The 27,784-nt window shown below is 41.7% G+C and overlaps 1 protein-coding gene across 1 annotated transcript; it reads right to left on the bottom strand.

The window, feature by feature from the left end:
• Positions 1 to 5,950: 5,950 nt before the first annotated feature.
• esrrgb (estrogen-related receptor gamma b) lies at positions 5,951 to 22,147 on the bottom strand. The gene is made up of 7 exons (XM_060913868.1): positions 21,991 to 22,147; positions 16,940 to 17,286; positions 16,717 to 16,833; positions 15,868 to 15,984; positions 15,609 to 15,785; positions 14,660 to 14,929; positions 5,951 to 13,602 (listed from the first exon to the last, which is right to left on the bottom strand). Exons 1-7 carry the CDS (start codon positions 22,017 to 22,019, stop codon positions 13,346 to 13,348), a joined length of 1,314 nt encoding a protein of 437 aa, XP_060769851.1. The 5' UTR covers positions 22,020 to 22,147; the 3' UTR covers positions 5,951 to 13,345.
• Between the last annotated feature and the right edge of the window lie 5,637 nt (positions 22,148 to 27,784).

Raw genomic sequence — 27,784 nt, 5'->3', positions numbered from 1 at the left:
AACAAGCTCAATTTAATTACTGCTGCATCATCTCCAATCAGGGAAGGGACTTCATTTACTGCTGAATCCTTCAGTCTGCAGTCCCACACCAACAGACTGTGAAATGATGATTTTTAAAAATGCCCCCGTGTCCCGTGCCCATCTGCTCCCGGTTTGACAGAGTGGCAAATTAGGGTTATTGATTATGGACAAGCACTTAGAAGTTGCAGTCATGCATCTCCATGAGAGATTGGAGTGATTAAATGATTGTATCATTCCTGGCTCTGTTCACTATCCTTTAACACACCATCTCTGCAAAGTGATCTAGTGTAATAATCACCATGCTGTTGTTTATTAAGCAGCTTGTCAAAAAAAGTTAAAGTCCTTCCCATTCCAGGTCTTCCCATCCCAGTACTAGCCAGGCCCTTAAGGGGCATTGGGCAGCACCAATCTCCACATCTATAGCCCTCAGCCTTTCACCTAGGGTTGGATTTCTGGTAACCCCAAGAGTTTGGCTCCCTACCCACATCTGTATTGCATTGTGCCTTGCCAGATGGCAGTAGGTACCATTTTTATGATGGTCTTTGGTATGACCCAACCATGACTAGAACTTATGATCTTCTGCTCAAGGGGCAGACACACTAACCACTAGGCCAACTCGCAGTAAGCAGCAGCTTGTAGTTGGTAGCTGTTTATTGTTGTTGTAAAGTATTTAAATGTTTAGTTCTGAAATCTGTTTGAACACCTTTGACTGTATCACAATGATCGAATTGCATAACAAAAAGGAATAAAACCATTGTTCTGTCCATAGAAGGCAATAATATTTGTTCGGTAAGTTGCTGTCCAACTGTTAACAGACAAAAAATAAGGTTTATTGTAAATTTTATTCACAATAAATTAAATTAAGGTGGTGCAGTGGCACACACTGTCTGGGTTCGAACCTCACAGCCGACTGGGGCCTTTGTGTATGGAGTTTATATGTTCTCCACATGCCTACGTGGGTTTCCTCAGGGTGCTCTGGTTTCCCCCACAGTCCAAAGATATGCAGATTAGGCTAATTGGTGGCTCTAAATTGACCGTAGGTGTGATTGTGAGTGTGAATGGTTGTCTGTGTCTATGGTGGGGTTTACATTAGACCGTATCAGCGGATCATCAGATTAACGTTTTTAAAAACGATTAGCGTGCACACAGCAACGCCAATACACGATTCGCGTGCACACAGCAACGCCAATACACGGATACGCTAATCACATGACTAATTCGGCACGTAAGTTGAAATGTGTCAGTGCGGCTCATCGCTTCCTCCTCAGCGGCTGCGCTCCAAATCACTCCGCCCTGAACAGCGAGTGCCCTCTGGAGGGTGCGCACTCCGGCCCTGCGCAGCTCACAGAGCACGCGAGTGAAGCGCACGAGCAGTGATTCGGGACTGAGCCGCTGTGTGTGTGTGATCGCAGTGCATATCGGGCATGCGCAAGTCACTTACCACTTGCAAGTGGAAGGATGGCAAGCCTAAAGGCAATCATAACTACACAATGGGCAGTATTTGCATCAGTATTTGCAGTATTTTCATACTTTTATACTCTTTAATGAAAGGTGATACAAGGCAGAAGTCCACGCCATTTTTCAGCAGTCGCGTCACATGACCAACGCCAGCGAATCAGGAAGGTGGATGTCACAGTGACGTTGTCCAATGACGACGTCAGCTAGAGCTCAGCACAGCGTATCCGCGTATCTTAATGTTTACACAGCACCGGATCAAATACGAACTGGGTTGAATACGTGGGCTCTGGCGGATTCCCGTTTCCCGGCGTTTTAATGTGAACGGACAGTGCATCCGCGAAGAAAACGAGACAGATACGGTCTAATGTAAACTTGGCCTATGTGTCAGCCCTGCGATGACCTGGTGACTTGTCCAGGGTGTACCCCACCTTTCGCCCATAGTCAGCTGGGATAGGCTCCAGCTTGCCTGCAACCTTAGGTGGGGTTTACATTAGACCGTATCAGCAGATCATCAGATTAACGTTTTTAAAAACGATTAGCGTGCACACAACAACACCAATACACGATTCGCGTGCACACAGCAACACCAATACACAGATACGCTAATCACATGACTAATTAGACGGCACGTAAGTTGAAATGTGTTCTCCTCAGCGGCTCGGCTCCGCAGGCATCCTGCGCTCCAAATCACTCCGCCCTGAACAGCGAGTGCCCTCTGGAGGGTGCACACTCCGGCCCTGCGCAGCTCACAGAGCGCGCGAGTGAAGCGCACGAGCAGTGATTCGGGACTGAGCCGCTGTGTGTGTGATCCCAGTGCATATCGGGCATGTGCAAGTCACTTACCACTTGCAAGTGGAAGGATGGCAAGCCTAAAGACAATCATAACTACACAATGGGCAGTATTTGCATCAGTATTTGCAGTATTTTCATACTTTTATACTCTTTAATGAAAGGTGATACAAGGCGGAAGTCCGCGCCGTTTTTCAGCAGTCGCGTCACATGACCAACGCCAGCGAATCAGGAAGGTGGATGTCACAGTGACGTTGTCTAATGACGACGTCAGCTAGAGCTCAGCACAGCGTATCCGCGTATCCTCAATGTTTACACAGCACCGGATCACATACGAACTGGATTGAATACGTGGGCCCTGGCGAATTCCCGTTTCCCGGCGTTTCCCGGCGTTTTAATGTAAACGGACAGTGCATCCGCGAAGAAAACGAGACAGATATGGTCTAATGTAAACTTGGCCTTATAGGACAGGATAAGCGGCATGGGCGATTGCTCTAAGACAACGAGGGAGGCTCAGCCTCCTCTAAAAATGACGAACATCGTGTAGGATGAATTGCGCTAGGCTTATGTTATAGCCGACCTTATAACATTGCTATTTCAGATCCAGAATCATAGAAATATATGTGCTCAACCCAACTACAGTGCGAAATCATTCCGTTATAACTTTCCCCAGTTTGCCTAATGTATGCGTGAGTTTTTCCCCCTCGTGACAGCGCGATGCAGCCCAGCCTCAGTGGACTTTGGGAGCTATGTGCTTTTCAATCTCAAAATGCAAGATGATTATTGGACAAATACTGCGAAAACGCCCGCCCACGGAGTCCCACGGACTCCCAGCCTCAGTGGACTTCAATGGCATTTGGGACCTATGCACGTTTCAATATCAAAATGCAAGATGATTATTGGACAAATACTGCGAAAACGCCCGCCCCACGGACTCCCAGCCTCACAGTGGGAGGGACATGGCAGTTTCCACGAGGAGACTGGTGATTGGTGAAAGTGGCCGGATATTTTCTTTGATTGACAGCTCGTTTCAAATATAGACAGGCAGCGGTGAATTTCAGTTCAGTCCCATGCGGATTCGCAAGTGCTGTGGTGTATTGTAAGAGATCAGCTTACATTTCGATTTCATTCATTACATACGGTTTCTACCAGCTTTTTTAGTTTGTATATATTGTCATTGTAAATAAAGTGTAAATATAGTGTTGTCAAGTTTGCTATCTTAGTTCCAGAAATTTCGTTTATTTGAGTGACTGAACTTGAACTTGAGGGGGCTAGTCAGCTAGCAAGAAAGCTGCGCACGGATGCCAAGCATTGCTGATTTAATTTTGGCGAAGCCATTTGCCAGTCTTCCTTTCGAGGAAAAAATTAAAATTAAAGAGCAGGGTAGACCAACGCCTCAAATTGACTTGGTGAAAAAGGTAAGGAATAATACTCATTCCTTTCAGCTCTCCTGGTATGAGAAAGTGAATTGGCTAACAGCAAGTGACCCACATCAACAACAGTAAATAGGCTACTTTAGTAATATGTCATGGATGGACCAAAAATCTCATCTCATCTCATTATCTCTAGCCGCTTTATCCTTCTACAGGGTCGCAGGCAAGCTGGAGCCTATCCCAGCTGACTACAGGCGAAAGGCGGGGTACACCCTGGACAAGTCGCCAGGTCATCACAGGGCTGACACATAGACACAGACAACCATTCACACTCACATTCACACCTACGGTCAATTTAGATGGACCAAAAATATATAATCTATTTAAAATGTTTATGCTGAGTATATTATATTGGAATATATATTTTTCTGGATATGAATTAAACACAGCTACAATTTGGAAAACATTTTTAAACAAAAGCACAGCCGAGAACATTTCACACTACAGGCCAGGATTAAAAGTGAAGGGTTATCAAAATTGTCAATAAAACATTTCTCAGTCAAAATAAGTAAAATATAGGGAAAGTGTCACTGAATGAAATGTGTGGCACCCAGCTCTATGTTTGGCTCCCCAAGGTCAGTGCTTGTGCCTATTCCAGAACACTCTGCTGTTACTGCTGAGGTTCCTGACAAAGAGCTGCTTTCAATAATGATCAATTTTTAAACAACATGCCACAATTTTAAAATATAAAATGTTAAAATATACCCCCCCCCAACACCACCATCATGTATATTGGACAGTAGGCTAATGGGCCAAAAGAACCTGTTATTTCACAGTTTGTGACCCTGCCAACAATCAGCCAGATCAGAGGCAAGAGTATGGGCAAAATTGATGTGTTTTTTCTTTTAAAATCTGGAAATATCATAACCGACCAGCCTCCCCTGTTTGAAAGACTACCAGTCGCCACTGATAAGCGGCTACAGATAATGGATGGATGGATGGTGCTGTGGTGCACACTGTCTGGGTTCGAACCTCACAGCCGACTGGGGCCTTTGTGTATGGAGTTTATATGTTCTCCACATGCCTACGTGGGTTTCCTCAGGGTGCTCTGGTTTCCTCCGACAGTCCAAAGACATGTGGATTAGGACAACTGGGTACTCTAAGCTGCCCGTAGGTGTGAATGTGAGTCTGTCTGTGTTAGCCCTATGATAGACTAGCAACCGGTCCAAGGTTAACCCCACCTCTCACCTGAAGTCAGCTGGGATTGGCTCCAGTTCATCGACGAAATTAATAAATTATTTATTGAACCCTGGATTCCGTACACATAATAAAATCACTGTAGTCCATGTCATTATTATTATCATCATCACACACGTTTTGGTTTATTGTCGTTATTGGCTTGTAATCTCCAAATTGTATGCCTACATGATGAACATGACATGGTGTGCCAGCATAAATAATGGGTTTCCATTTGGTAGATTAAAGACTGATTAGCTTTGGAGTCTAGAGATAATTCACTTTATGATTAACTCACGCGCGCGCACACACACACACACACACACACACACATCCGTTTCCAGCACACAATCAGGAGCGTGAGTGCTCAAACAGTGTGCGTTAGAGGAGCACAGTAACCCGTCTACCTCTGAAGCTGGACTATGTTATAACATGCACTTTGTGGCATCCTGTTATAGAAAATAATCAATTCTGGGAGGCTCACAGGAACTCCAGCCTTAAGTGTTTTATTCATAGTGTATGTTTGTAATGTAATGTAATGTAATTCTTCACATACAGGCGCATGTAAAGAAATGCTGGAGACAAAAAATGGCTTAAAAAAATGAAATTAAATGTTTCAACATTAAAAAAAAATTACTATAAACACTAAGCAGTAAGCCATAATAAATGAAACAAAGTCAATATATGGTGTGAGGTGAGGCAAATCCCCAGCAGCCTTCATTATGTTTTCTTTTTTAATCTGAAAAGTGTTCTCTTATGAACATTTGTTTTCTGTAAGATTTCATTTTGTGCTGGAAAAAACCCCGAATGTTTGGAACTCTAAAATGTTTTTGTAATGTTTTGACTCGATAATGTAGAAGTCATAAAATAGAAAGCTACAGTGGTGCTTGAAAGTTTGTGAACCCTTTAGAATTTAGTATATATTTTTGCATAAATATGACCTAAAATATCATCAGATTTTCACACAAGTCCTAAAAGTAGATAAAGAGAACCCAGTTAAACAAATGAGACAAAAATATTCTACTTGGTCATTTATTTATTGAGGAAAATGATCCAATATTACATATCTGTGAGTGGCAAAAATATGTGAACCTCTAGAATTAGCAGTTAATTTGAAGGTGAAATTAGAGTCAGGTGTTTTCAATCAATGGGATGACAATCAGGTGTGAGTGGGCACCCTGTTTTATTTAAAGAACAGGGATCTATCAAAGTCTGATCCTCACAACACGTTTGTGGAAGTGTATCATGGCATGAACAAAGGAGATTTCTGAGGACCTCAGAAAAAGCGTTGTTGATGCTCATCAGGCTGGAAAAGGTTACAAAACCATCTCTAAAGAGTTTGGACTCCACCAATCCACAGTCAGACAGATTGTGTACAAATGGAGGAAATTCAAGACCACTGTTACCCTCCCCAGGAGCGGTTGACCAACAAAAATCACTCCAAGAGCAAGGCATGTAATAGTCAGCGAGGTCACAAAGGACTCCAGGATAACTTCTAAGCAACTGAAGGCCTCTCTCACATTGGCTAATGTTAATGTTCATGAGTCCACCATCAGGAGAACACTGAACAACAATGGTGTGCATGGCAAGGTTGCAAGGAGAAAGCCACTGCTCTCCAAAAAGGACATTGCTGCTTGTCTGCAGTTTGCTAAAGATCAAGTGGACAAGCCAGAAGGCTATTGGAAAAATGTTTTGTGAACAGATGAGACCAAAATAGAACTTTTTGGTTTAAATGAGAAGCGTTATGATTGGAGAAAGGAAAACACTGCATTCCAGCATAAGAACCTTATCCCATCTGTGAAACATGGTGGTGGTGGTAGTATCATGGTTTGGGCCTGTTTTAATGCATCTAGGCCAGGACAGCTTCCCATAATTGATGGAACAATGAATTCTGAATTATACCAGCGAATTCTAAAGGAAAATGTCAGGACATCTGTCCATAAACTGAATCTCCAGAGAAGGTGGGTCATGCAGAAAGACAACGACCCTAAGCACACAAGTCGTTCTACCAAAGAATGGTTAAAGAAGAATAAAGTTAATGTTTTGAATTGGCCAAGTCAAAGTCCTGACCTTAATCCAATGGAAATGTTGTGGAAGGACCTGAAGCGAGCAGTTCATGTGAGGAAATCCACCAACATCCCAGAGTTGAAGCTGTTCTGTACAGAGGAATGGGCTAAAATTCCTCCAAGCCGGTGTGCAGGACTGATCAACAGTTACCGCAAACGTTTAGTTGCAGTTATTGCTGCCCAAGGGGGTCACACCAGATACTGAAAGCAAAGGTTCACATACTTTTGCCAGTCACAGATATGTAATATTGGATCATTTTCCTCAACAAATAAATGACCAAGTATAATATTTTTGTCTCATTTGTTTAACTGGGTTCTCTTTATCTACTTTTAGGACTTGTGTGAAAATCTGATGATGTGTTAGGCCATATTTATGCAGAAATATAGAAAATTCTAAAGGATTCACAAACTTTCTGTATAACCACTGTTCTGTAACCACTGTATAACATGAAAGTTTCTCAAAAAAAACATAGGGTTCCTCAGACTTTTGCAGAGTTACTGTCCATTTCATTTGTTTTTTAGAATTCTTCAGTAGTCTAGCTAGCTCTGCAAGGATGTAGCTTAAAATTGATAATGTTAAGAAATTTAAAGCAAGTCAAAGCACAGCAGGAAGCATTAGAAGCCTCTTTTTTTGGCCAAGTTGTTATTCCAAAGTGATTGCAGATTGCGGTAGGATTTGAAATTTATTGACCAGATAACATTAGCTAGCTAGCTAGTTCAATTTATAAGCAACTGTGCATAAGTGACAAGTGAATCTCTTTATCCCATTCAAATGAACTGGCTTTTTTTTAACCTGGCAGATTTTATTTCTGTTTGTTCTCATTACTATAAAAATGCATAGAGTGACTATAAAAAACAGCAATATTATCAGTGAAATGTCCAATTATTGGATTGACACATCCAACAACATTTCAAACAAATACTGTTAGCTTGGTACAAATGCGAAAACAATTCGTGTCCCAAAACAAGACTTGGTTTGAGTTAGAATTTTTCCAGAAGCGTTATTTTTAGTACAGTTTTTAATACCATCATACAACATTTGTGGTTGCCCCTTGACAATATTATTGACTGTGTCCTTTTGAATGCAGTTTAAAAACTGAAACATAATATGTTAATAATTCTGTTTCGTTTCTGATATCCGGCTTCGTGTTTGTCATTAAGATCACCTTGAAAAACTTCCGAGGACATGAAGAAACATTAAAACTGTGTGTCATTTATTTGCCTTCCTTTTTCTAAGATGTACTCAATCTTTCGCATCATAGCAAGTAATCAGGTTACCACTGCCTTTTAATGACGTATCTCACCTGTTAAAGATTCTGCGTCAGGACCGTATTCAGAGTTGAGTGACAGCACATGAAAATTCCATGACTTTAAACGTAACTATAAGCGTTTAAAGGAGAACTGAAGTCATTTTTAAACTTGCTTTATTTCTTAATTAACGTGTTATTCAATTACGTTTTCGGTTTTAGTAACCTTATATCGTGACTCGTATTGGCAACTAATCGCAATTAAATATTATACTTATCGGCCTATTTGGTTTTTAGCCATGTTGAATTTAGTTCATTTGGTCCACGGCAGGTGCCGCTTATCCGTGCGATCTTCACGAGACTTGTGCGAGACTTCGAAACGTGACGTGTCAGCCAGGTGTCAGTGCTGCCATTTTGAAAACTGTTTTCCAAACGAAATATTGCACAAAAACAAGTTAAAATGACGATTACTGCTTACTTTTTTCAAACTTTCCTGATTGCTATCAAAACAAACAAAACTTCCGGCTTGATTACATCAGCATTCGAAAGAGGGCGTGCACGTCTTTTGACAACCCCTGTGTCTGAAATCGCTCCCTACTCACTATAGGGCACTATATAGTGAGGACGCCATTTTGTAGTGCTGTCCGAAACCTTAGTGAGGATTATTTACACCCTATATAGTGCACTCAAAGTATCCCACAATGCATCATGAAAAGTAGTGTACAACGATGGTCACTAACCAAAGCAATATATCCCATCATGCATTGCGGTCGTGCTGAAAGAAATCAAATTAAAAGTCTCAAATTCGATTTAATAAAAGGCAGCGGCAGAGAAGAAAGAAAGAATTCAGCCTTGATTTAAAAGAACTGAAAGATGCAGGAACTTTGTATTGATTAATGTGGGAAATACGCTCAGTATAATATGGATTTATCACAAAAACACATGCGTGTATTTATTATTTTGAAAACCCACCAGCCGACTGATCTGACACGTTTTAATTGTGCGACAGTAATGACATAAATACCAGCGTGACGGACTAGTGTCCGAAAGTGTTTTTTCCTCTATATAGTAATTCCCTATATAGAGAGTAGGGAGTAGTGAACGAGTGAGTGATTTCAGACACAAGGAACGTTGGCAGATGTTAGTCACTTTGATTTCCGCTGTACGTTTTACTTCCATCCTACGATGTCTCGCACAGGCCTCAACGAATCTCGTTTACGGCCATTGTTTTGACATATGGACTGATATATTACAGAGCATATTTCAAACACTCATAACTTGCTATAGCAATGACACAATAGTGATCAAAAATGCATTCCTATATTTAATAAAATAAGAAATAAAATTTTGATAATAAAAAATTTGCCTTCAGTTCCCCTTTAAAAAGTGCAATGTGTTGTTCATTAATAAAGTAAGATAAAGTTGTCAGCACTGTAGCATCATAACATAACACTGTAGTGTTAATTATTGTCCTATAACAGCATGCCCTATCGTGTATTATTCCTTACATAGCACTGTCCCTTAATGTCCATGAAATTTTTTTTCCTCAAGGTCATCAGAAGAGACAACAACATCTTAATCAGAGAAATTCATCACCTTAAAGATAATTAACTTAAGGTGAGCTGTAAAAGTAGCAGATAATCGCTTGGTCAGCGTATCCTTCAAAGCATGGGCATGTTTTTTTTTTTAATAGGAACACACATTGAATTCACCAAAACACTAGCACAGCGACGTAAACGAATAGTAGACCTGCATAAATGCTGCACATATGTGACAATTTCAGTATTTAGTATCTGTTAGCGTTATCAAGGAAATGAAAGAACACGATGTGCCCTCTCAATTTGGCCTTGTGCCCTTGGAAAAAAATATCTGCCGTAAGGCCACAGTGGCCTTGATGCCCTGCGGTTTTGCGGTTTTGTAGTCTGCCTCGTGACTGCCAATAGGCTTTAACATCACCAGCGTTTATTGAATAAAAAATACGTCTTTTGATGACATTCTGGATTCTTATTGGCCAACTCATCAGTGGTGGATCGGACTCGAGCCTGGCATGAACCGCTCCGACATGCTATAATGACATCAATCTATCACCAGCCAACCAGGAGACTTAATCAAACGCATCCCCGCCCACTTGTGTCCGCGTCTGAGACGTTGAATTTTCACAGAAGGAGGGAAGAAGTTGACTGAGGTAAGACTGTGTGATAAATTAACAAACGAATAAGATAGGAATTTCAACATATAGGGCTTAAGTTTGTTACCGTTAAATAAGCATTGCTTGTACAGTAACATTATGTCGTTACAACGTTGACCCACTTTTAACGTGCCGAGTACCGACTGTAGCCGCTAACAAATGCTAATTAGCTTGCTGTCAAGTTTTTCCTTTGTCGAGCTTTAAGCGTAAGGTCATGGATGTTACTACTGCTTGTTCCTGCTGTAATATGATATGTGATATGTGCTGTTGTCTGTTCATAGCCACTTTTTTAATCTATGCAGTTAGCATTGTTTTGTTACTAGTATTGTATGTTTCTTTTTGCTGTTTAACCGAAGTGTAACTGCTGCCATCTTGACGAGATCACCATCGCAAGAGATTTTATCTCATTGTTTTTGGCGTCATTACAACATTAACATTTACTTTTATTCATTTACCCCCCAGTAATAATTATGCTAAGCAAGGAGCGGAGGGAGAGGTGCTGTAAAAAAAAACTTTGAAGATGCAGCTAAAAACTGCAAAACAATGGACGCTTTTTTCAAGAGGTGAGTGGTAGCTTAATTATGATTCAAGAGGCAACAAGATATTGTAGTTTGTTTGTTAGCTACCTAACAACACACCAAAAGTGAAATTCAGGGAATCAGTTTATCATACATGCTCCATAAATATTTAGGCCATATATTTAACCCTCTGGATCCCAGAGCCCGCCGGCGGGCTCAAAATACTACTTATTTTTAAATGATTCGAATTTACAAACACTTTCATCCAAAAGCTGAAAAGACTGGCAAAATCGTCAGATTCTGAAGTTTCCGAGGGTACTTGAATGTTTTACAGGCGACGTCAGCAACATATTTAAATATCCCGGAGAAAACGGTACAGTGAAATTTCATCAAAGTCGCTTTGAGTCGAACGTCATTTTTGAAAATTTGCAGAAAATACATCGTTTGCTCTAGCTAAATTCTGTAAAAACAAATAATTCTACGACCTTTCATGCTTTAATAAGTTTTAAAATTTTTGAAGTGAGTGATGGATTGATAAGTTTAGATGTGTTCAATATTTTCTTATCTTCAGACATAATAGTGTAGGAGATGTTTCTTCACCTGCTTGATAGTTTTGACTGAGACTCCAATCTTCCTCAGAAGAGTCATTAGTCCTTAAATTAAATTCATTCTAGACGTGAACTTAAAATCGTTGTTTTATTTTATGGCCTTCATGCCCTCAAAAAATTGACAGCACAAAAGGCCAAGTGGCCTTGGCCCTAAAATGATGAAATTCCAGGCCTGGCGCACACACAGGTTTACCTTTGACCGTGCACTGACAGTTCCATCATTCTGTTGCTAAATGAACAGCTGATCACACCGAGGTGCTCGCTGAGCGCCGATATTTATTAGTTTGGTCCTGCGTTTCCTTTCCTTCGTATATAGCATAACATCTTTTCTTCTCGCTTTCCGTTACTGTAGTTGGTCTTTCACATTTCATTCGCACACTCATGTCCTCCATTTTTCTCTCCGGTTTCAAATTTGTATCCCACAATGCCTTGCGCAAACGGGGAAAGCCCACCACGTGATGTCATGCATGACATAGCATCTTGAATTGGGTCATGGTGAAGCAGGAAAAAATAGCAGAGAATTTAGGGCCATGTGGCCCTAAATTCATTAATCGTTCTATTTTTTAAAAAATCTAATAAAATTGGAAGTCTGTGATTCAAATTCAGCAAACAAAAATAATTGGGTGTCGGGGAAAACATTTTTGATGACCTACACTTGAAAAATCTGAAAGGCAGTCTAGCTTTAATTTTATTTCAAAGCTTGCCTTCTTCTCATCATATTAGTCTTTTTAATTTATCAATTTTTTGGATTGTCTCTTGCTTTCTTTCATGTTTTGCATCTTATTACATTTGACAGCAAAGACAAAACCTTTTTCAGTGTGGACTTTCTAACTTTGGAAGACAAGTGCTTGTTTTTAAAGGCACTGTTATGTTACATTACCAGCATTTAACAGACACTCTTATCCACAGCGACGTACAACATACTCAGAGCAGCCTGGGGCACAGTTGGAGGTTAGATGCCTTGCTCAAGGGTACTTCAGCCATTCCTGCTGGTCAAGGGAACCAAACTGGTCCCAAAGCTGCTTCTCTAACCATTAGGCTATGGCTTCCCCCATGCAAAACGTTGTCTCGGACACGATTACTAAAAAAAAAACCTGGTGACCTCAGATTGTTTAGGTGATCTACATAATCTCAGTAGGACAGCCAGAACACCCAATTTCAATTGCTGCGTAACCCGAGTCTGAATACGTGTAACTTTCACCATATACAGTAAATATTGATGCAACGTTTGGACTTAAGTCGCCAACTCTGAATACGGCCCTTAGTGAGCTGAAGGTCATGAGCTCAAATCTCATGACCTTCACAGATCCATCTCAAGTGTAAGTCGTGATCTGAAACTACAAAACAAAGCAAGGGAGCTCAAATCATCCTACAATTCCTTAATGTCAATTTCAATCATGAACTACTAACAAATACACTGATTAGCAGCAACGCCTGTCCTTCTCCTGCCGATACTTGTTACATTCTCATAAATAACATCTTTACTGTGAACCATTTTTTAGTGTTTTATAAGTTTTCTGCTTTGAGGTTCGTGAAAGCTCTCCTCTTTGGAGATGAGTTCCCTTTTCTTTGGCAAGTCTGACATCCCATTTGTCTCCTTATCTTTATATTAAAGCACCATTAAAAAAAGAAAAGTCATCTTAAATTAGCACAGCAGTAACAGCAACATGGTGTCTCAAGTCTCAAGTGTGGTTTCTTCAATAAATCGTTAATTTTTATGCATACAATCAGCTTTGTTCCTCTACCATTAACCTTTAGTTACGTTCTTATTCTTTGATTCAGTATTGTGCCCTTGTGAAGAGCTCCAGGGAGGGTGGAGTCACCTAAAAGCTGTGGTCCAGTCAGGGCGAGGGCTGAGTGTTGGCTTCCAGCAGCTCCAGGAAGAGTTTGTGCATGGGCACCCGGCCATCCTGTTTGATGCTGCAGAAGTACTGCACGGCCTTGGCCGAGGTCTGCCGAAGTAGGGGGAGGGTCATGATCAGTTTGCCCGCCCTCCGCGGGTCATCACTATGGCGACACCGTTCGTAGTCCTGTAGCGCTTCATGCACACAGTCCTGCAGCCTCTGAACTGCCTCAGTGTCCTCGATATGCATAGAGTCTGAGATAGAAAAGGGCGGGTTTACTATTTTGGCAGCAAATATGACCATGAACAGTCGTAGCAAAAGTAACGCATGTTGAGAAGCAACAAATATCACATGCAAGCAACAAGTGACTTCCTGGTTACTTTCTATGTATGTGTGAGAGACGTGAGCTTGTGCCCCACTGTAGCCTCAAATTCCTGTATCTGGCTAACAGAAGCTGTGTTTCTTTGTGGTGTGTATCCTGAGATGCTTTTCTGCTCGCCTCATTTGTAAAGAGTGATTGTTTTAATTGGACGCTAAATAATTAAGTAATTGCCTTCCAGTCAACTCAAACCAATCTGGCCATTCTTGTTTGACTTCTCTCATCCACAAAACTGATGCTCACTGGGTGTTTTTTGTTTTTCATACCATTCTGTGTAAACTAGTGTTGTAGTCAAGACCACCAAGGCCAAGACCAAAGTATATTGAGATCGAGACAAGAGCAATACTTTGAAGGGTTGAGACCAAGTCAAGACCAAGACCAAGGCAGGGCAAGACCGAGTCAAGACCAGGACCAGGTTAGCGTGTGTGAAGGGGGTGGGGGAGGGGTGAGAGCCCATCCATCCATCCATTATCTGTAGCCGCTTTATCCTGTCCTACAGGGTCGCAGGCAAGCTGGATCCTATCCCAGCTGACTATGGGCGAGAGGTGGGGTACACCCTGGACAAGTTGCCAGGTCATCACAGGACTGACACAAAGACAAACAACCTTTCACACTCACTTTCACACCTACGGTCAATTTAGAGCCACCAATTAGCCTAACCTGCATGCCTTTGGACTGTGGGGGAAACCAGAACACCCGGAGGAAACCCACGCGGACACGGGGAGAGCATGCAAACTCCAGGGTGAGAGCCATTAACAAGTTTTCAAATTAGCAACAAGTCATGTTATTGGTCGCATTTGAAGCAGGAAATTTTACATCCAATCAAGATGAATATTAACCAAAGCTCTTGACCTGCATCTGCATTATTTTCCACATTGTACCACTGCAACATGATTGGATAACTGCTATATCAACATTCTCTCACTTGGTACCTGAGTTGGCGAGCGCAATGGCCTTGAGCGTGACCAACTCCTCCCTCTCGAGGCCCATGGTTCTGTACTTCCTGACGAGTTGCAGTATGGATGCATGGAGCTCAAGTAAACCGGTTCGCTTCGCCTGCTCGGAGTCCATCACATAGTCCTCGGCGAACACCAGGCTGTCCTCAGCATCCAGCGAACGGAAGACCACACGCAGGATCAGGATCTCCATCCACGCACTCTGCAGGAGACGCATCTGGTCTGGCAGAGAGAGACTGGAGAAGCCTAGATGAAGAAAAGAGACTTGAATGGTGGATTTAACAATAAACAAGTGTTCATGTTGTTATTGAAGTGTGAAAAATGTCCAAACGTTGCTGTGGCAATGTGCTGCTTTCGCCACGCAGACGTTTATTTGGCATTTAGCAAAGTCATTTTGAATTTGGTGTAAGTATTAATAAACATACAGGGAGTGATTTGTGGATTATGCTTGGCTTATATTCTTGCAAATGAGTATGTAGCTAAACTAGTATGCTAATACACAAGCACTTAAGTAAGATAGTCTGCAAATAAATTTGTAAGTGGAGATGAAGTGTGTCAGATGGTGACTGCACTGCTGTTCCAGCCTTTACTTCTTTAGGAACAAGCAAAGCTTGATGCCTGCAGGGAATCTGCTGATCTGTACAACACACACACGCGCACGCGCACAAATGTATGCTCACCTGGTTTGAAGGGACTTTGTTTTGTAAGCATTACTTTATAGGTGAGTGTCAACATAAAAACAGGTGCCAGCCCATTTAGTGTGTGTGTGTGTGTGGTTATTTCTGTTGTGAGTGTGTGTGTCATGTTATTTATCGCTGATAAAGCAGATACCTTTAGAGAACAAACGCCCACGTCCCCTCTGTTAGCAAAAAAATAAAGAGTGAAAAGATGGTTCGGCTTAGGGTCAGTGTGTGTGTGTGTGTACCTGGAAGGTGTTTGGCCCAGCCAATGTTAAGCACCAGTTCACGATCGGCGAGATCACACAGCGTGGTCAAAGCTTTGATGTCATCATCAGGGAGGGCGGGGTCAGGCATAGCGTACACCTTCTCTGGCTCCGCCCCCAACAGGTGAGACACCACCTTGTTCTCAGTGTTGTAGGACTCTGAGACACACACACACACACAGTTTAGTGTATAGTTGTGTAATGTAGTCCAGATGTGTGTGTGTGTGTGTGTGTGTAGTACCTGAGCATGTTTTCTTGTGTGTTTGTGGTAACTGCATGTTGAGGTAAGAGTTGCTTTCTGAGTCTATGGTGCGTTTGTATTTCTGACGGCCTCCTCGGACTCTGTCTAGACGCACACCTGAACACACACACACAATCATTAAGAATGCTAACACACTGTGGGAATCACATGATCGTGTGTGTGTGTGTGTGTGTGTGTGTCCTTTAATGCATTATGTTTAAAAGCAGGTGTGAGATTAATTGGATTTCATTATGGCTATTGATCTGCGGTGTCATCTTCGATTAAGCCGTGATGAGTGTCTCTGGTTTTACACTTATGATCCCTCCATCCACTCGTTCTCTGTCTGTCTGTCTGTTTCCTCCTGTCTCTCTCTATCTATCTCTCTGACTGTCTATGTCTGTCTAGGTGTCCGTCTGTCTCTGTCTCACTCTCTTTCTAACTGTGTGTATCTCTTTCTGTCTCTTGCTTTGTTTATTTCTCTCTCTCTCTGTCTGTCTCTTTCTCCTTATCTCTCTCTCTCTGTGTATCTGTCTGTCTCTACTTTTCTCTTACTCTCTCATTCTCTCTGTGTATATATCAATTGCTCTCTCTCTCTCTCTCTCTCTCTCTCTCTCTTTCTTTCTTTCTTTCTGTGCATTTGCATCTTTAAGCTTTCTCATCAGCCACACAAGCCAGCATCAGCCTTAGATAGGAGGAGTGACCTAAACGTAGGAGGCGTGACATAAATGCAAGAGGCGTGGCCTAAATGGAGGCAATGTGGCCAAAAGTTAAGTCACAAAACATTGTGTAAATGTAATTTTTAGACAACTTTTTTTTTTTACTTTTTAAAACACACACACACACACTCACCCTCTCTCAGCATGCCCACTGAGATGCACTTGGTGAAGCGACAGGCCTGGCAGGACTTCCTCCTCCTTTTAGTAATCTCACACTTGCTGCTCACTGGACACGTGTATTCAATACTGCCTAGAGAGAGGGGGGTTAAATTTGCCTCATTATTTTTAACTAACATTCCTGAATTACATCAAAATCCTGGAGTACACCTCAAGAGGTTTCATTTTCATGTCCGAACCTTGAATAGTGCGTTTGAAGAAGGCTTTACAGGCCTCGCAGGACGCCACACCGTAATGAAACCCGGACGCGACGTCTCCGCACACCAAACACAGGCGCTTGGGCCCCGAACTCACTTCAAACTCATTCTTCACCTGCAGCTCAGGAACCGAACTGGGCCTAAGTCCCGCCCCTGAGCTATGATATGAACCTAGCGAGGCCACCCCCCCATGATCGTGCCTTGTTACGGAGCCGTAGCTGTCCGACGACGATCCTTCCGGACTGTGCTGCATCAGGGAGGCAGGGCTCGCTGGCTCGGCTTTGATGAAGGCGGGACAATGTCCATCGATGGGCATCATATCCAGGAAGCTGTAGAGGGAAGAGTGTAATGAATCATGCAAAACTTTTTTTCTTTCTTTCTTTTTTTTTGCAGAAGGTTGAAAAAAAAATTTCCATCATGTCAGCTTGAAAATTCTGCTTTAAATGCAGGAAAAAAGAGAAGCACTTCGCACGTGACAGCCAGGCAGCTTCGTTCTCACAGAAATCACCTCCCACTTTCTCACGTCTGGATTCCACTCATGTTTACAGTACACACACACACACACACACACAATTACCAAACCATACCTGTTAATACCTGTCCATGAGCATTCAACCAGGCAGGTGGCACCACCCCCATCTCACACACACACACAGACACACACACTTCTGGAAGGCTGCCTGTAACGTGAGGCTGAAGCTGATTTGGCTTTTCCGTGGGAACTAGCCGATTTAGACCTGACTGACCTGGATGGCAATCCCATAAGTCTCTTTCAACCACTTCTGTCTGAGAAACACACACACATTTTACTCTTACCCGTGCACCGTGCAAACAAAAAACAATTACACACTCCATGTTTCACTGTGCTGTCTGTAAATCCCATATGCTGATACTTTTTTTTAATGTTCTCGGTTCCTCCAGGAGTTCCACTTTTATTTAACAGGTTCAAAAGCAAAACATTTTAAAAAGTCCTTGGGTTTTAATTCACGTTCTATTTACTAACATCATAGTCCGCCATTCCCATGTTCACTATTTTGTATCGCATCATGTATAGTGTATATACATTCACTGGCTACTTTAATAGGAACTTGTTCTTGGTTCTAAGTTTACTGTTCTTGGGAGCATTGTGGCTCAGGTGGCTAAAGGTGCTATACCATAAATCCGGGGACCTGGGTTCGATTCCAACCTGAGGTCATTTCCTGATCTTTCCTGCTCATTTCCTGTCTCTACACTGTCCTATCCAATAAAAGGTGAAAAAAGCCCCCAAAAAATATCTAAAAATATTACTGTTCTTGGCTGCAGGAGTGGAACCCAATGTATTCTGCTGAGATGCTTTTCTGTTCATCACGGTTGTAAAGAGTGATTAAATGAGTTACTAGATCCTTCCTGGGGAAAAAAAAAATCTAGCCATTTCCCCTGACCTGTCTTATCAACAAGGCATTTGTTTCCACCCACAGAACTGTCACTCACTCAAAAATGTTTTTTTGTTTTTCGCACCATTCTGTGTAAACTTGAGAGACTGTTGTGTATGAAAACCCCAGGAGTTTCTGAAACACTCAATCAAACCAGTCAATCTGGCTCAAACCATGTAATGGGTGTTCCTAATAATGTGGCCGGTGATTATCTGACAGTTTTGTCGTATCGTCCAGTCTTAACTCTAGCTACCTTCAGCTAATACGATTGATGCTTCGGTTGTTTATGTAACACTGGTTGGCTGCGATGTAAGAAATAAGACGCTCTCCTTGTCTCGTCACCTCCTAACCTTTACCACGATAAAGTCTTACTAATGGATTTGCGTGTCAGGTCCGGAGTGTTATCAGCCGCGCAAAAACGTCTTTAAAGTGCGCCGCGTTTCCGCTAACCCTTTCCTCATATCTCTGTTTTGTTCTCGCTCCTCGAGTCTTGTGTAAACCATGTGTGATGTCAGTGCGTCTGCAGTGCAGCATGTGTTTGCTGTTCCACTTTTATCTGATAAGACTGGAAGCGTTGTGTACAACGGCTCCAGTGTTCTTCTAAAGATTTGAATACACACCTGTACGCTCTTAAAATCTCTTCCTGGCTTGAAGACCACTCAAGATCATTTTGTTATTGGGTTCGACGTAGAATGTTTATCCTAATTTTGCTGTACGTTCTTTTGCATAAAACAAGCGTTATTGGTTAGTTAAAAATTATCGTTAATGCTAATGTCCCACTTGTTGTTTTTTCTCTCTATCCACTTTTTTTTTAAATGCTTCGACTACTTTTTTTTAATTATTGTTGTTGTTGTTGTTGGAGTCAAAACAAATTTTCATGAAATAACAGACAAGCCCATCAAATCACAAGAAGCGAGGAAAACAAATACGGTTATGTGAAGGTCACACATTGCTGGTAGATCCGTGAGAATCGTGGCTGGGGCTACCAGTAGATTCCAGCAGTGATCCGTCGCATAAATTTGGCTGGAGTAGATATGCAAATTAAGCCACGGTAGCCACAATGGCAGCAACGGAAAACGCCAGTAAAACCAATGGTGGCAGCGACGTATAGCGATGTATGGCCTTACAGCATGACAGCAGTGTGTTAGGTTTTCACATAGCCATGGGAAGATGAAATAAGCCAAGCCCCTTAGGCAAACATTTCACTTTCTGCAAAATATTGTTACATGAATATTTCGAGCTCAGTGGTTGCAACGGAATGCTACAGTAACCCCCGGAAGCCCACGTAAGCCTCAGGTATGCCTCAAGGATGCCTTCATGATTGGTGACGGATGAATTCATCCAGCGCTTGACCTACTGTATGACAATTTTCAACATGACAAAACTTTCCGGGGATGGAAGCCACACCCTCCTGTTTATCAAGGTAACTCCTTGGTTCTCATATATTCAAACGGAAAGGCCCGGAATGCATCCTGGTTGACCCTGGAAGGCTCAAAATCATCAACGTTCCGTGTTTTGCTGAATATATTCCGACAACACGACGTAACTAAAAACACTCGCTAAAATTTTGAGCGATTTTCTTCCTCCGAAGCTACAGCGAAGACAAATTCCTGATCAACAGATTGACACCGATCTGTATTTTATTTGCATTAGTACGAATAATAAATCTAATTTAAAGAGAGAGTTTGGCTAGCTAGTTAACCACTACTAGCTAGGAATGTTAAGAGTGATGATATGATTATGGTGTGCGCGTTACATTGCTGCTAAGTTCTACAGTCTGAAGGATTCTAGATTAAGGTTCTTCCCACACTATCAGGTTCTACGGTACATGTACCTACATTCAGGAAACACTTGTCGAAGATAAAGAGGTCGAAACTAGATCTGTCCTTTAGTATCTTTTACCGAGAAAGCTGCAGCTTTATTGTAAGCTTTACATGACAATCTAATCACAGTCCAATTATCAAGCTGAGTACAGGACTTAATTCTAAGAGTGTCCACAAGGGACAAAACCGTCTCATTGAAACACATTGAGCTTTAACCCTGAACTGCTCAGCTCACTGACCGGACTGTGCTCTGCCTCACTTGTGAGTCATTTTGGATAAAAAGCCAGGTGATTGCATGCAAAGCAGCGTACAGCTAATCTGTCCTAAGACGCAAATTTGGCAGCGCTGGGATTTGAGCTCACAGTCTTATTCACATTTAGGGGTAATGTACAGTACAGCAGCATAGCCAGTTCACTTAGCCTCATAACGTTTCTCGCATCATGTCGCTGATTATATAAGACGTGTTTGGTGTCTGGAGCGACAAAGCTAATCTTGACACTTTTAGCTAGCAATTGAGCCTCAACACACCCTCATATTCAGACACCATTTGTCTATAAAGTGTGGAACAAAGTTTGTAAATTGGAGCTATTTTATCAAACAAATCACTTCCAACGTACAGTTTCCTCTTCGAATTTTAGATTTTAGGCCACACCCCCTCCCTACCTAAGCCCTTTGGGATCTTGTTTTCTTTTTTTGGGGGGTTGACCGTTTTTGTAAAATGTACGCAATGAACCCAAAAAAAAGGTGACAAACAGCTGATTTACAAAATGATCATCATGATTCTTTTTGTTGTTGTTGTTGTTGTTTATACAATAAAAAAAGGAAAGGTATTGCAAAGGTATTTCCAACCAACCTGTGTTCACGTTTATCCATTTTCACATATGATATTTCTCTTTTTATGTGGTCTATTAACACCAAACACAAACCAGGTTGAAGATTCAAGCCTGCATGTTTGACGCAAGAACGTCATAGTTTTGTTTTGCTTTTTTATTGTTTGCGACGATTTGTGATGTGACGATTGTGAGAACGTGATGACGTGATGACTGTTTGGTTTTTTGGCCATTTCTATATACACAAATAATGTGTCATAAGAAGTTCAGGTTGCATGATGCCGATCTGGTTGCTATAAGGTTCTCTTTCTTGTTAGCTACATTAGCTTCATATCTCTAGTCGCAGAACTGAAAAATCCTGGGGTGAAATAGGACGTCGTGTGTAAGCATGAACATCAAGAGGAATGAGTTAAAGACATGTAGAGTCGAGAGGAAGGAAAAGAAATCGAGTAATAGGCTTTTACTATAAAACCTGAAACGATAAATGGTTATAGACTTTCCTTCGTGTGTGTGATATATATATAGTCATTTTAAAAGCATTTTGATATATGAACAATTATTTAATGCATACATTCAGGAGCACTCAATTCTGCCATGAACTACATCAGAGCATCACAATCTGTGTGTGTGTGTGTGTGTGTGTGTGTGTGTGTGTGTGTGTGTGTGTGTGTGTGTGTGTGTGTTCTATTAACACACACTGTTAATGTGATTTTTAAAAAAAAAAAAAGAAAGTCATTAACCTTTAACAGGAAGTTGATTTATACAGGAGGATGTAAAGAGAGAGAGAGAGAGAGAGAGAGAGAGAGAGATATTAATGACTGGATAGAATGAAATGAATGAAAGAATGAATAATATAAGTTTCAATCCAGCTCACTAATTAGTTTAAAAAAAACAATTAAAAGAAAAAGTATAAAAGAATGAACAATAAAGCAGAGGAGAAGGAGAAGAAGAAGGAGTGAAGCACTTACTCAGGCTGATAAAGCTCCACTAGATCCATGAAGAAACACAAGCTGTGTTCATACTCTAATTAAAAAATAGATTTATTTTTAAGAAAGAAACGAAAAAGAATAAACTCTTCTCCCTCTAAAGTTTTATACAGATGTTGTTGAGCTCTGGTGCGTCTCGCGCTGAGCAAGTAGAGAAGAGTGAAATCCTCAGAGCTTGAGCGCCACGGCAACGCGACCTGTGGACATAGAAATATTCATGAGCTCATTTACATATCCCCGGCGTTCCAGCTAATAGGATGAAAGACATATGCAGAAGGGGCGGAGTTTTAAAATAGCACAGAGAGACAGAGAGAGAACACCCTTCCTTATAATAATAATATAATTTATTTATGTAACACCCTTCATACAATTAAATGTGCTTTACAGTGTGAAGTAAAAATAGTAAAGTAGGCAAATAGATCAGAATAATAATGCAATAAATAATAGCAGTGAAGAGAAAAGGAGGAGGAGGAAGAGAAGAAGAAGAAGGAGGAGGGAATGAAGAAGAAGAGGAGGACAAGGAGAAGAGGAAGAACTTTATTTATCACATGTACACTTAAGCAAAGTGAAATTCATCCTCTGCATTTAACCCATCTGAAGCAGTGAACACACACACGTGAGCAATGAGCACACACGTGAAGAAGAAGAAGAAGAAGAAGGAGGAGGAGGAGGACAGGGAGGAGGATGACAAAGAGGAGGTGAAGAAGGAGGAGGAGGACGGAGAAGGAGGACAAGGAGGAGGAGGAGAAGAAAGAGGAGGAAGAGGACAGGGAGAAGGAGGACAAGGAGGAGGAGGGAATGAAGAAGAAGAGGAGGACAAGGAGAAGATGAAGAACTTTATTTATCACATGTACACTTAAGCAAAGTGAAATTCATCCTCTGCATTTAACCCATCTGAAGCAGTGAACACACACACGTGAGCAATGAGCACACGTGAAGAAGAAGAAGAAGAAGAAGGAAGAGGAAGAGGAGGAAATAAAGAAGAAGGAGAAGGACAGAGAGGAGGATGACAAGGAGGAGGTGAAGAAGGAGGAGGAAGAAGACAGGGAGAAGGAGGAGGAGGAGGAGGGAATGAAGAAGAAGAGGATGACAAGGAGAAGATGAAGAACTTTATTTATCAAATTGTACACTTAAGCAAAGTGAAATTCACCCTCTGCATTTAACCCATCTGAAGCAGTGAACACACACACATGAGCAATGAGCACACACGTGAAGAAGGAAGAGGAGGAGGAGGAAATAAAGAAGAAGGAGGAGGACAGGGAGGAGGATGACAAGGAGGAGGTGAAGAAGAAGAAGAAGAAGGAGGAGGAGGAGAATGAGGAGGAGGACAGGGAGAAGGAGTACAAGGAGGAGGAGAAGAAGAAGAAAGAGGAGGAAGAGGACAGGGAGAAGGAGGACGAGGAGGAGGAGGGAATGAAGAAGAGGAGGACAAGGAGAAGATGAAGAACTTTATTTATCACATGTACACTTAAGCAAAGTGAAATTCATCCTCTGCATTTAACCCATCTGAAGCAGTGAACACACACACATGAGCAATGAGCACACACGTGAAGAAGAAGAAGAAGAAGAAGAAGAAGAAGAAGAAGAAGAAGAAGAAGAAGAGGAGGAAATAAAGAAGGAGGAGAGGAGGATGACAAGAAGGAGGTGAAGAAGAAGAAGGAGGAGGAGAAGGAGGACAGGGAGGAGGAGGAGGAGGAGGACAGGGAGAAGGAGGACAAGAAGAAGAAGAAGAAGAAGAAGAAGAAGAAGAAGAAGAAAGAGGAGGAAGAGGACAGGGAGAAGGAGGACGAGGAGGAGGGAATGAAGAAGAAGAGGATGACAAGGAGAAGATGAAGAACTTTATCACATGTACACTTAAGCAAAGTGAAATTCATCCTCTGCATTTAACCCATCTGAAGCAGTGAACACACACACGTGAGCAATGAGCACACACGTGAAGAAGAAGAAGAAGAAGAAGAAGAAGAAGAAGAAGGAAGAGGAGGAGGAAATGAAGAAGGAGGAGGAGGAGAAGGAGGACAGGGAGAAGGAGGAGGAGGAGGAGGAAATAAAGAAGACGGAGGAGGAGGACAGGGAGGAGGAGGACGAGGAGGAGGAGAAAGAAGAAAAGAAGGAGGAGGACAGGGAGAAGGAGGACGAGGAGGAGGAGGAAATGAAAAAGGAGGAGGAGAAGAGGAGGAGGAAATGAAGAAGGAGGAGGAGAAGAATGAGGAGGAGAAGGAGGAGGACAGAGAGAAGGAGGACAAGGAGGTGGAGGAGGAGGAGAAGGAGGAAATGAAAGAGGAGAAGGAGGAGAAGAGGAGGAGGAAATGAAGGAGAAGGAGAAAGAGGAGGACAAGGAAAAGAAGACAAAGAAGGAGGAGGAGGAAACAAAATAGAAAAGGAGAAGAAGAAGGAGGAGGAGGAGGAAGAGGAAATGAAGAAGAACAACAAGAAGAATAACAAAAAGAAGAAAATTAGAACAATGATGTTAATATTATTCATGTAAATATTTTCACTGTTGTTTTTTTTTTTTTAAATAAATCAGTTACATCCTTGCGGGCGGCACGGTGGTGTAGTGGTTAGCGCTGTCGCCTCACAGCAAGAAGGTCCTGGGTTCGAGCCCCGTGGCCGGCGAGGGCCTTTCTGTGTGGAGTTTGCATGTTCTCCCCGTGTCCGCGTGGGTTTCCTCCGGGTGCTCCGGTTTCCCCCACAGTCCAAAGACATGCAGGTTAGGTTAACTGGTGACTCTAAATTGACCGTAGGTGTGAATGTGAGTGTGAATGGTTGTCTGTGACTATGTGTCAGCCCTGTGATGACCTGGCGACTTGTCCAGGGTGTACCCCGCCTTTCGCCCGTAGTCAGCTGGGATAGGCTCCAGCTTGCCTGCGACCCTGTAGGACAGGATAAAGCGGCTAGAGATAATGAGATGAGATGAGTTACATCCTTTCTGCTCTCTGGGGAAAACCTACATCTAGTTTACACTTTAACTCCAACACCGTGTTGCATTTCAGCATGTGGGTCACTGCAGCTGTCTTTATTAACAAGCTCAAAAGTTTACATCCCCACTGAAGTGCCCAAACTCTCAAAACAGCTCACTCACCTTCACACTGCAGACTTATTTTACAAACAAACTCTTGAAGAAATCAGACACAATTATTTGTACGGCCTTTCTCTCTCTCTCTCTCTCTCTCTCTCTGACACACACACACACACACTCTCTCTCTCGCTAAGTGAATAAGGTTGTGTTTGTCATGTTGCCGATGTCACGTTTAAGCGTAAATGTCTCTCTCTTGTTTCTGTAACTGACACTGGAGACTCCTTCCTTAAATGTTACCTAAACATCATCTCCTTCCAGAAAACTTCACAATTATGGACATTTTTAAAGATATAAACCTGTATAGTAATTTGTCAGAAGTCACTTCATCCGTTTCAGTAAAAGTGTGTTATTATTATTGTCACTTTGACCGCAAATAATGATGACACAACAAACACCACGGAATTTGGCTCGTTAAACACGGTTTCACGTCACAGTTTTAATGAATCACATGCGCTGGTTGTTTATGGTTAAGTGTTCTTCTTTGTGTCATGTATAAACAAAAAAAAAATTAATAGGCTTTGAATTGAGGTTGTTATCCGTCACTCTTATTGTCGTTACTGATGTATTTGTCCTTATTGTTATTGTTGGTGTTAGCAGTAATTATTCACGTCCGTGTGTCACGTATACAGCGTACAGTCATGCTGGTGAAGATTGACTGGATTAAGAGAGAGTGAGGTTTAAAGGAAGGGCAATTATTTAGGGTGAAGGCCAATACTGTGAAGTAAACCTGGCCTTCCATACCTGGAAAGTAACCTGGCGTTTTCAACTGCGCTTAAAGAAAGATCTGAGGTTCAGAAAGCATCGTGCTTTTATTCGTGATCAGATAGCAGCACTGATAAGAGGCTGTTTTTCAATCTGGACTACAGGCTAATTAGACGGAGGTTTAGACGCCAGTGTTTACTTTCTCAGATTAGACTTTGTTTGCATACACATGAGCGCCGACTCGAAACCCAGGCCTAAAGGAGCGGCTTGTGTAAAACCAAATGGGCACAATTCTCTCCTTTACCTCGAACGTAAATGTCGATGATCAGCTAAGACGTCGTTGAGGCCTAGAGTTTGAACAGCCTCCACCTGATCGCTGCCTCAGTGAGTTCTGGATTCTGATTGATCAGCATCTTGGACAGTACTCTATTTGAATACGTTATTGTTTTCATAGTAACAGCTCGCTCGCTCGCTTGCTCACAGGGACTAGGAATGGGTTAAAATGTTTATATGGTGATATCCTTTATATACAGTGTCTTGCAAAAGTATTCTTGGTGTTTGTCCTGTTTTGTCGCATTACAAGTTGGAATTAAAATGGATTTTTGGAGGGTTAGCACCATTTGATTTACACAACATGCCTACCACTTTAAAGGTGCAAATTGTTGTTTTATTGTGACACAAACAAGATGAAAAAACAGAAATCTGGAGTGTGCATAGGTATTCACCCCCTTTCGTATGAAACCCCTAAATAAGAGCTGGTCCAACCAGTTCACTTCATAACTCACATAATTACTGTGCAATCAAAGAGTCACATGATCTGTCACATGATGTCTGTATATATAATCAACCTTTTCTGGAAGGACCCTGACTCTGCAATACTACTAAGCAAGCAACATGAAAACCAAGGAGCCTCCAAACAGGTCAGAGACAAAGTTGTGGAGAAGTATAGGTGGGCAATTCCATGTAAATGTCAACCTCACCATGCAAAAATAAAGCAACATGTAATACATCAAAACCACTCCCAGAGATATCACCTAGGCCTGTATTTTACAGATGTGAATAAGTTGAACCAATTTGTAACCAACCTAATATGTCACTGTCAGTCTTTCTTTCTTATAATGTAAACCCCAAGCTAAAATTAACTTTGATCATGTACAATTCTATATTATTGCCACAAGCCACAGAAATGTATGCTAAAATCCACAAAACAGCAAAACAATAGCCATCCTAAATATTATTTAAGAACTTTGATAGTTTTAGCTGATATTTAGAGAGTTTTTCAAAGGGTTATGGTGGTTAAATTGCTGATTTTCTAAACATATGCCATGTCTATTTCAGACGCGTCACATCCATAACGGAATTTCGTCACATCCATAACGCTGACTTTTCCTTCCGAAACTCTGCATGAAATACAAAATATTTTAAACAAAGATTTTTTAATATTCACCTTGGACCCCTCTATCAAATGGATATCTCCATTTCGACATTAGGTTTACAATTTCACAGAGTTTGATAAAAATGTACAGTCACCCAAGAAAAGTGATACTTTTTCTGTCACATCCATAACGCATCTTTTATTGGCATTTTCTGGCATGCCCTAGATGTACTATGGGAATTGTTCTTGTTCTATCACTTCTCCAGTATGGTACAGCCTTAAAATATGCAACACCTGTTTAAATACTGGGAGACAATAAAACATGCACTGGGTCATTTGTTGCCATTTTGAGTTCAAGTGTCACGTCCATAACGCTGGAATTGCTCAGATCAGGGTTGGGTTATAAAAAAATATCCCAAACTTTGAATATTCCACAGAGCACCATTAAATCCATTATAGCAAAATGGAAAGAATATGGCACCACTACAAACCTGACAAGAGAAGGCCCCGTCCACCAAAACTCACAGACCAGGAAAGGAAGGCATTAATCAGAGATGCAACAAAGACACCAAAGATAACACTGAAGGAGCTGCAAAGATCCACAGCAGAGATGGGAGTATCTG

This window comes from Neoarius graeffei, chromosome 2 (genome assembly GCF_027579695.1).
Source record: "Neoarius graeffei isolate fNeoGra1 chromosome 2, fNeoGra1.pri, whole genome shotgun sequence".
NCBI lineage: Eukaryota > Metazoa > Chordata > Actinopteri > Siluriformes > Ariidae > Neoarius > Neoarius graeffei.
Note: the sequence above shows the minus strand (reverse complement) of the source record. Positions and strands in the feature narration are given on the sequence as shown.

Bases quoted from the DNA above. Each gene is read 5' to 3' on its own strand.
- esrrgb (XM_060913868.1), bottom strand. From the start codon at position 22,019: ATGGATCTAGTGGAGCTTTATCAGCCTGA. The intron at 15,985-16,716 runs GTGAGTGTGTGT...GTGTGTGTTCAG, and splicing joins AGTGGGCATGCTGAGAGAGG to GTGTGCGTCTAGACAGAGTC. The intron at 15,786-15,867 runs GTACTACACACA...TGTGTGTCTCAG, and splicing joins ACACAAGAAAACATGCTCAG to AGTCCTACAACACTGAGAAC.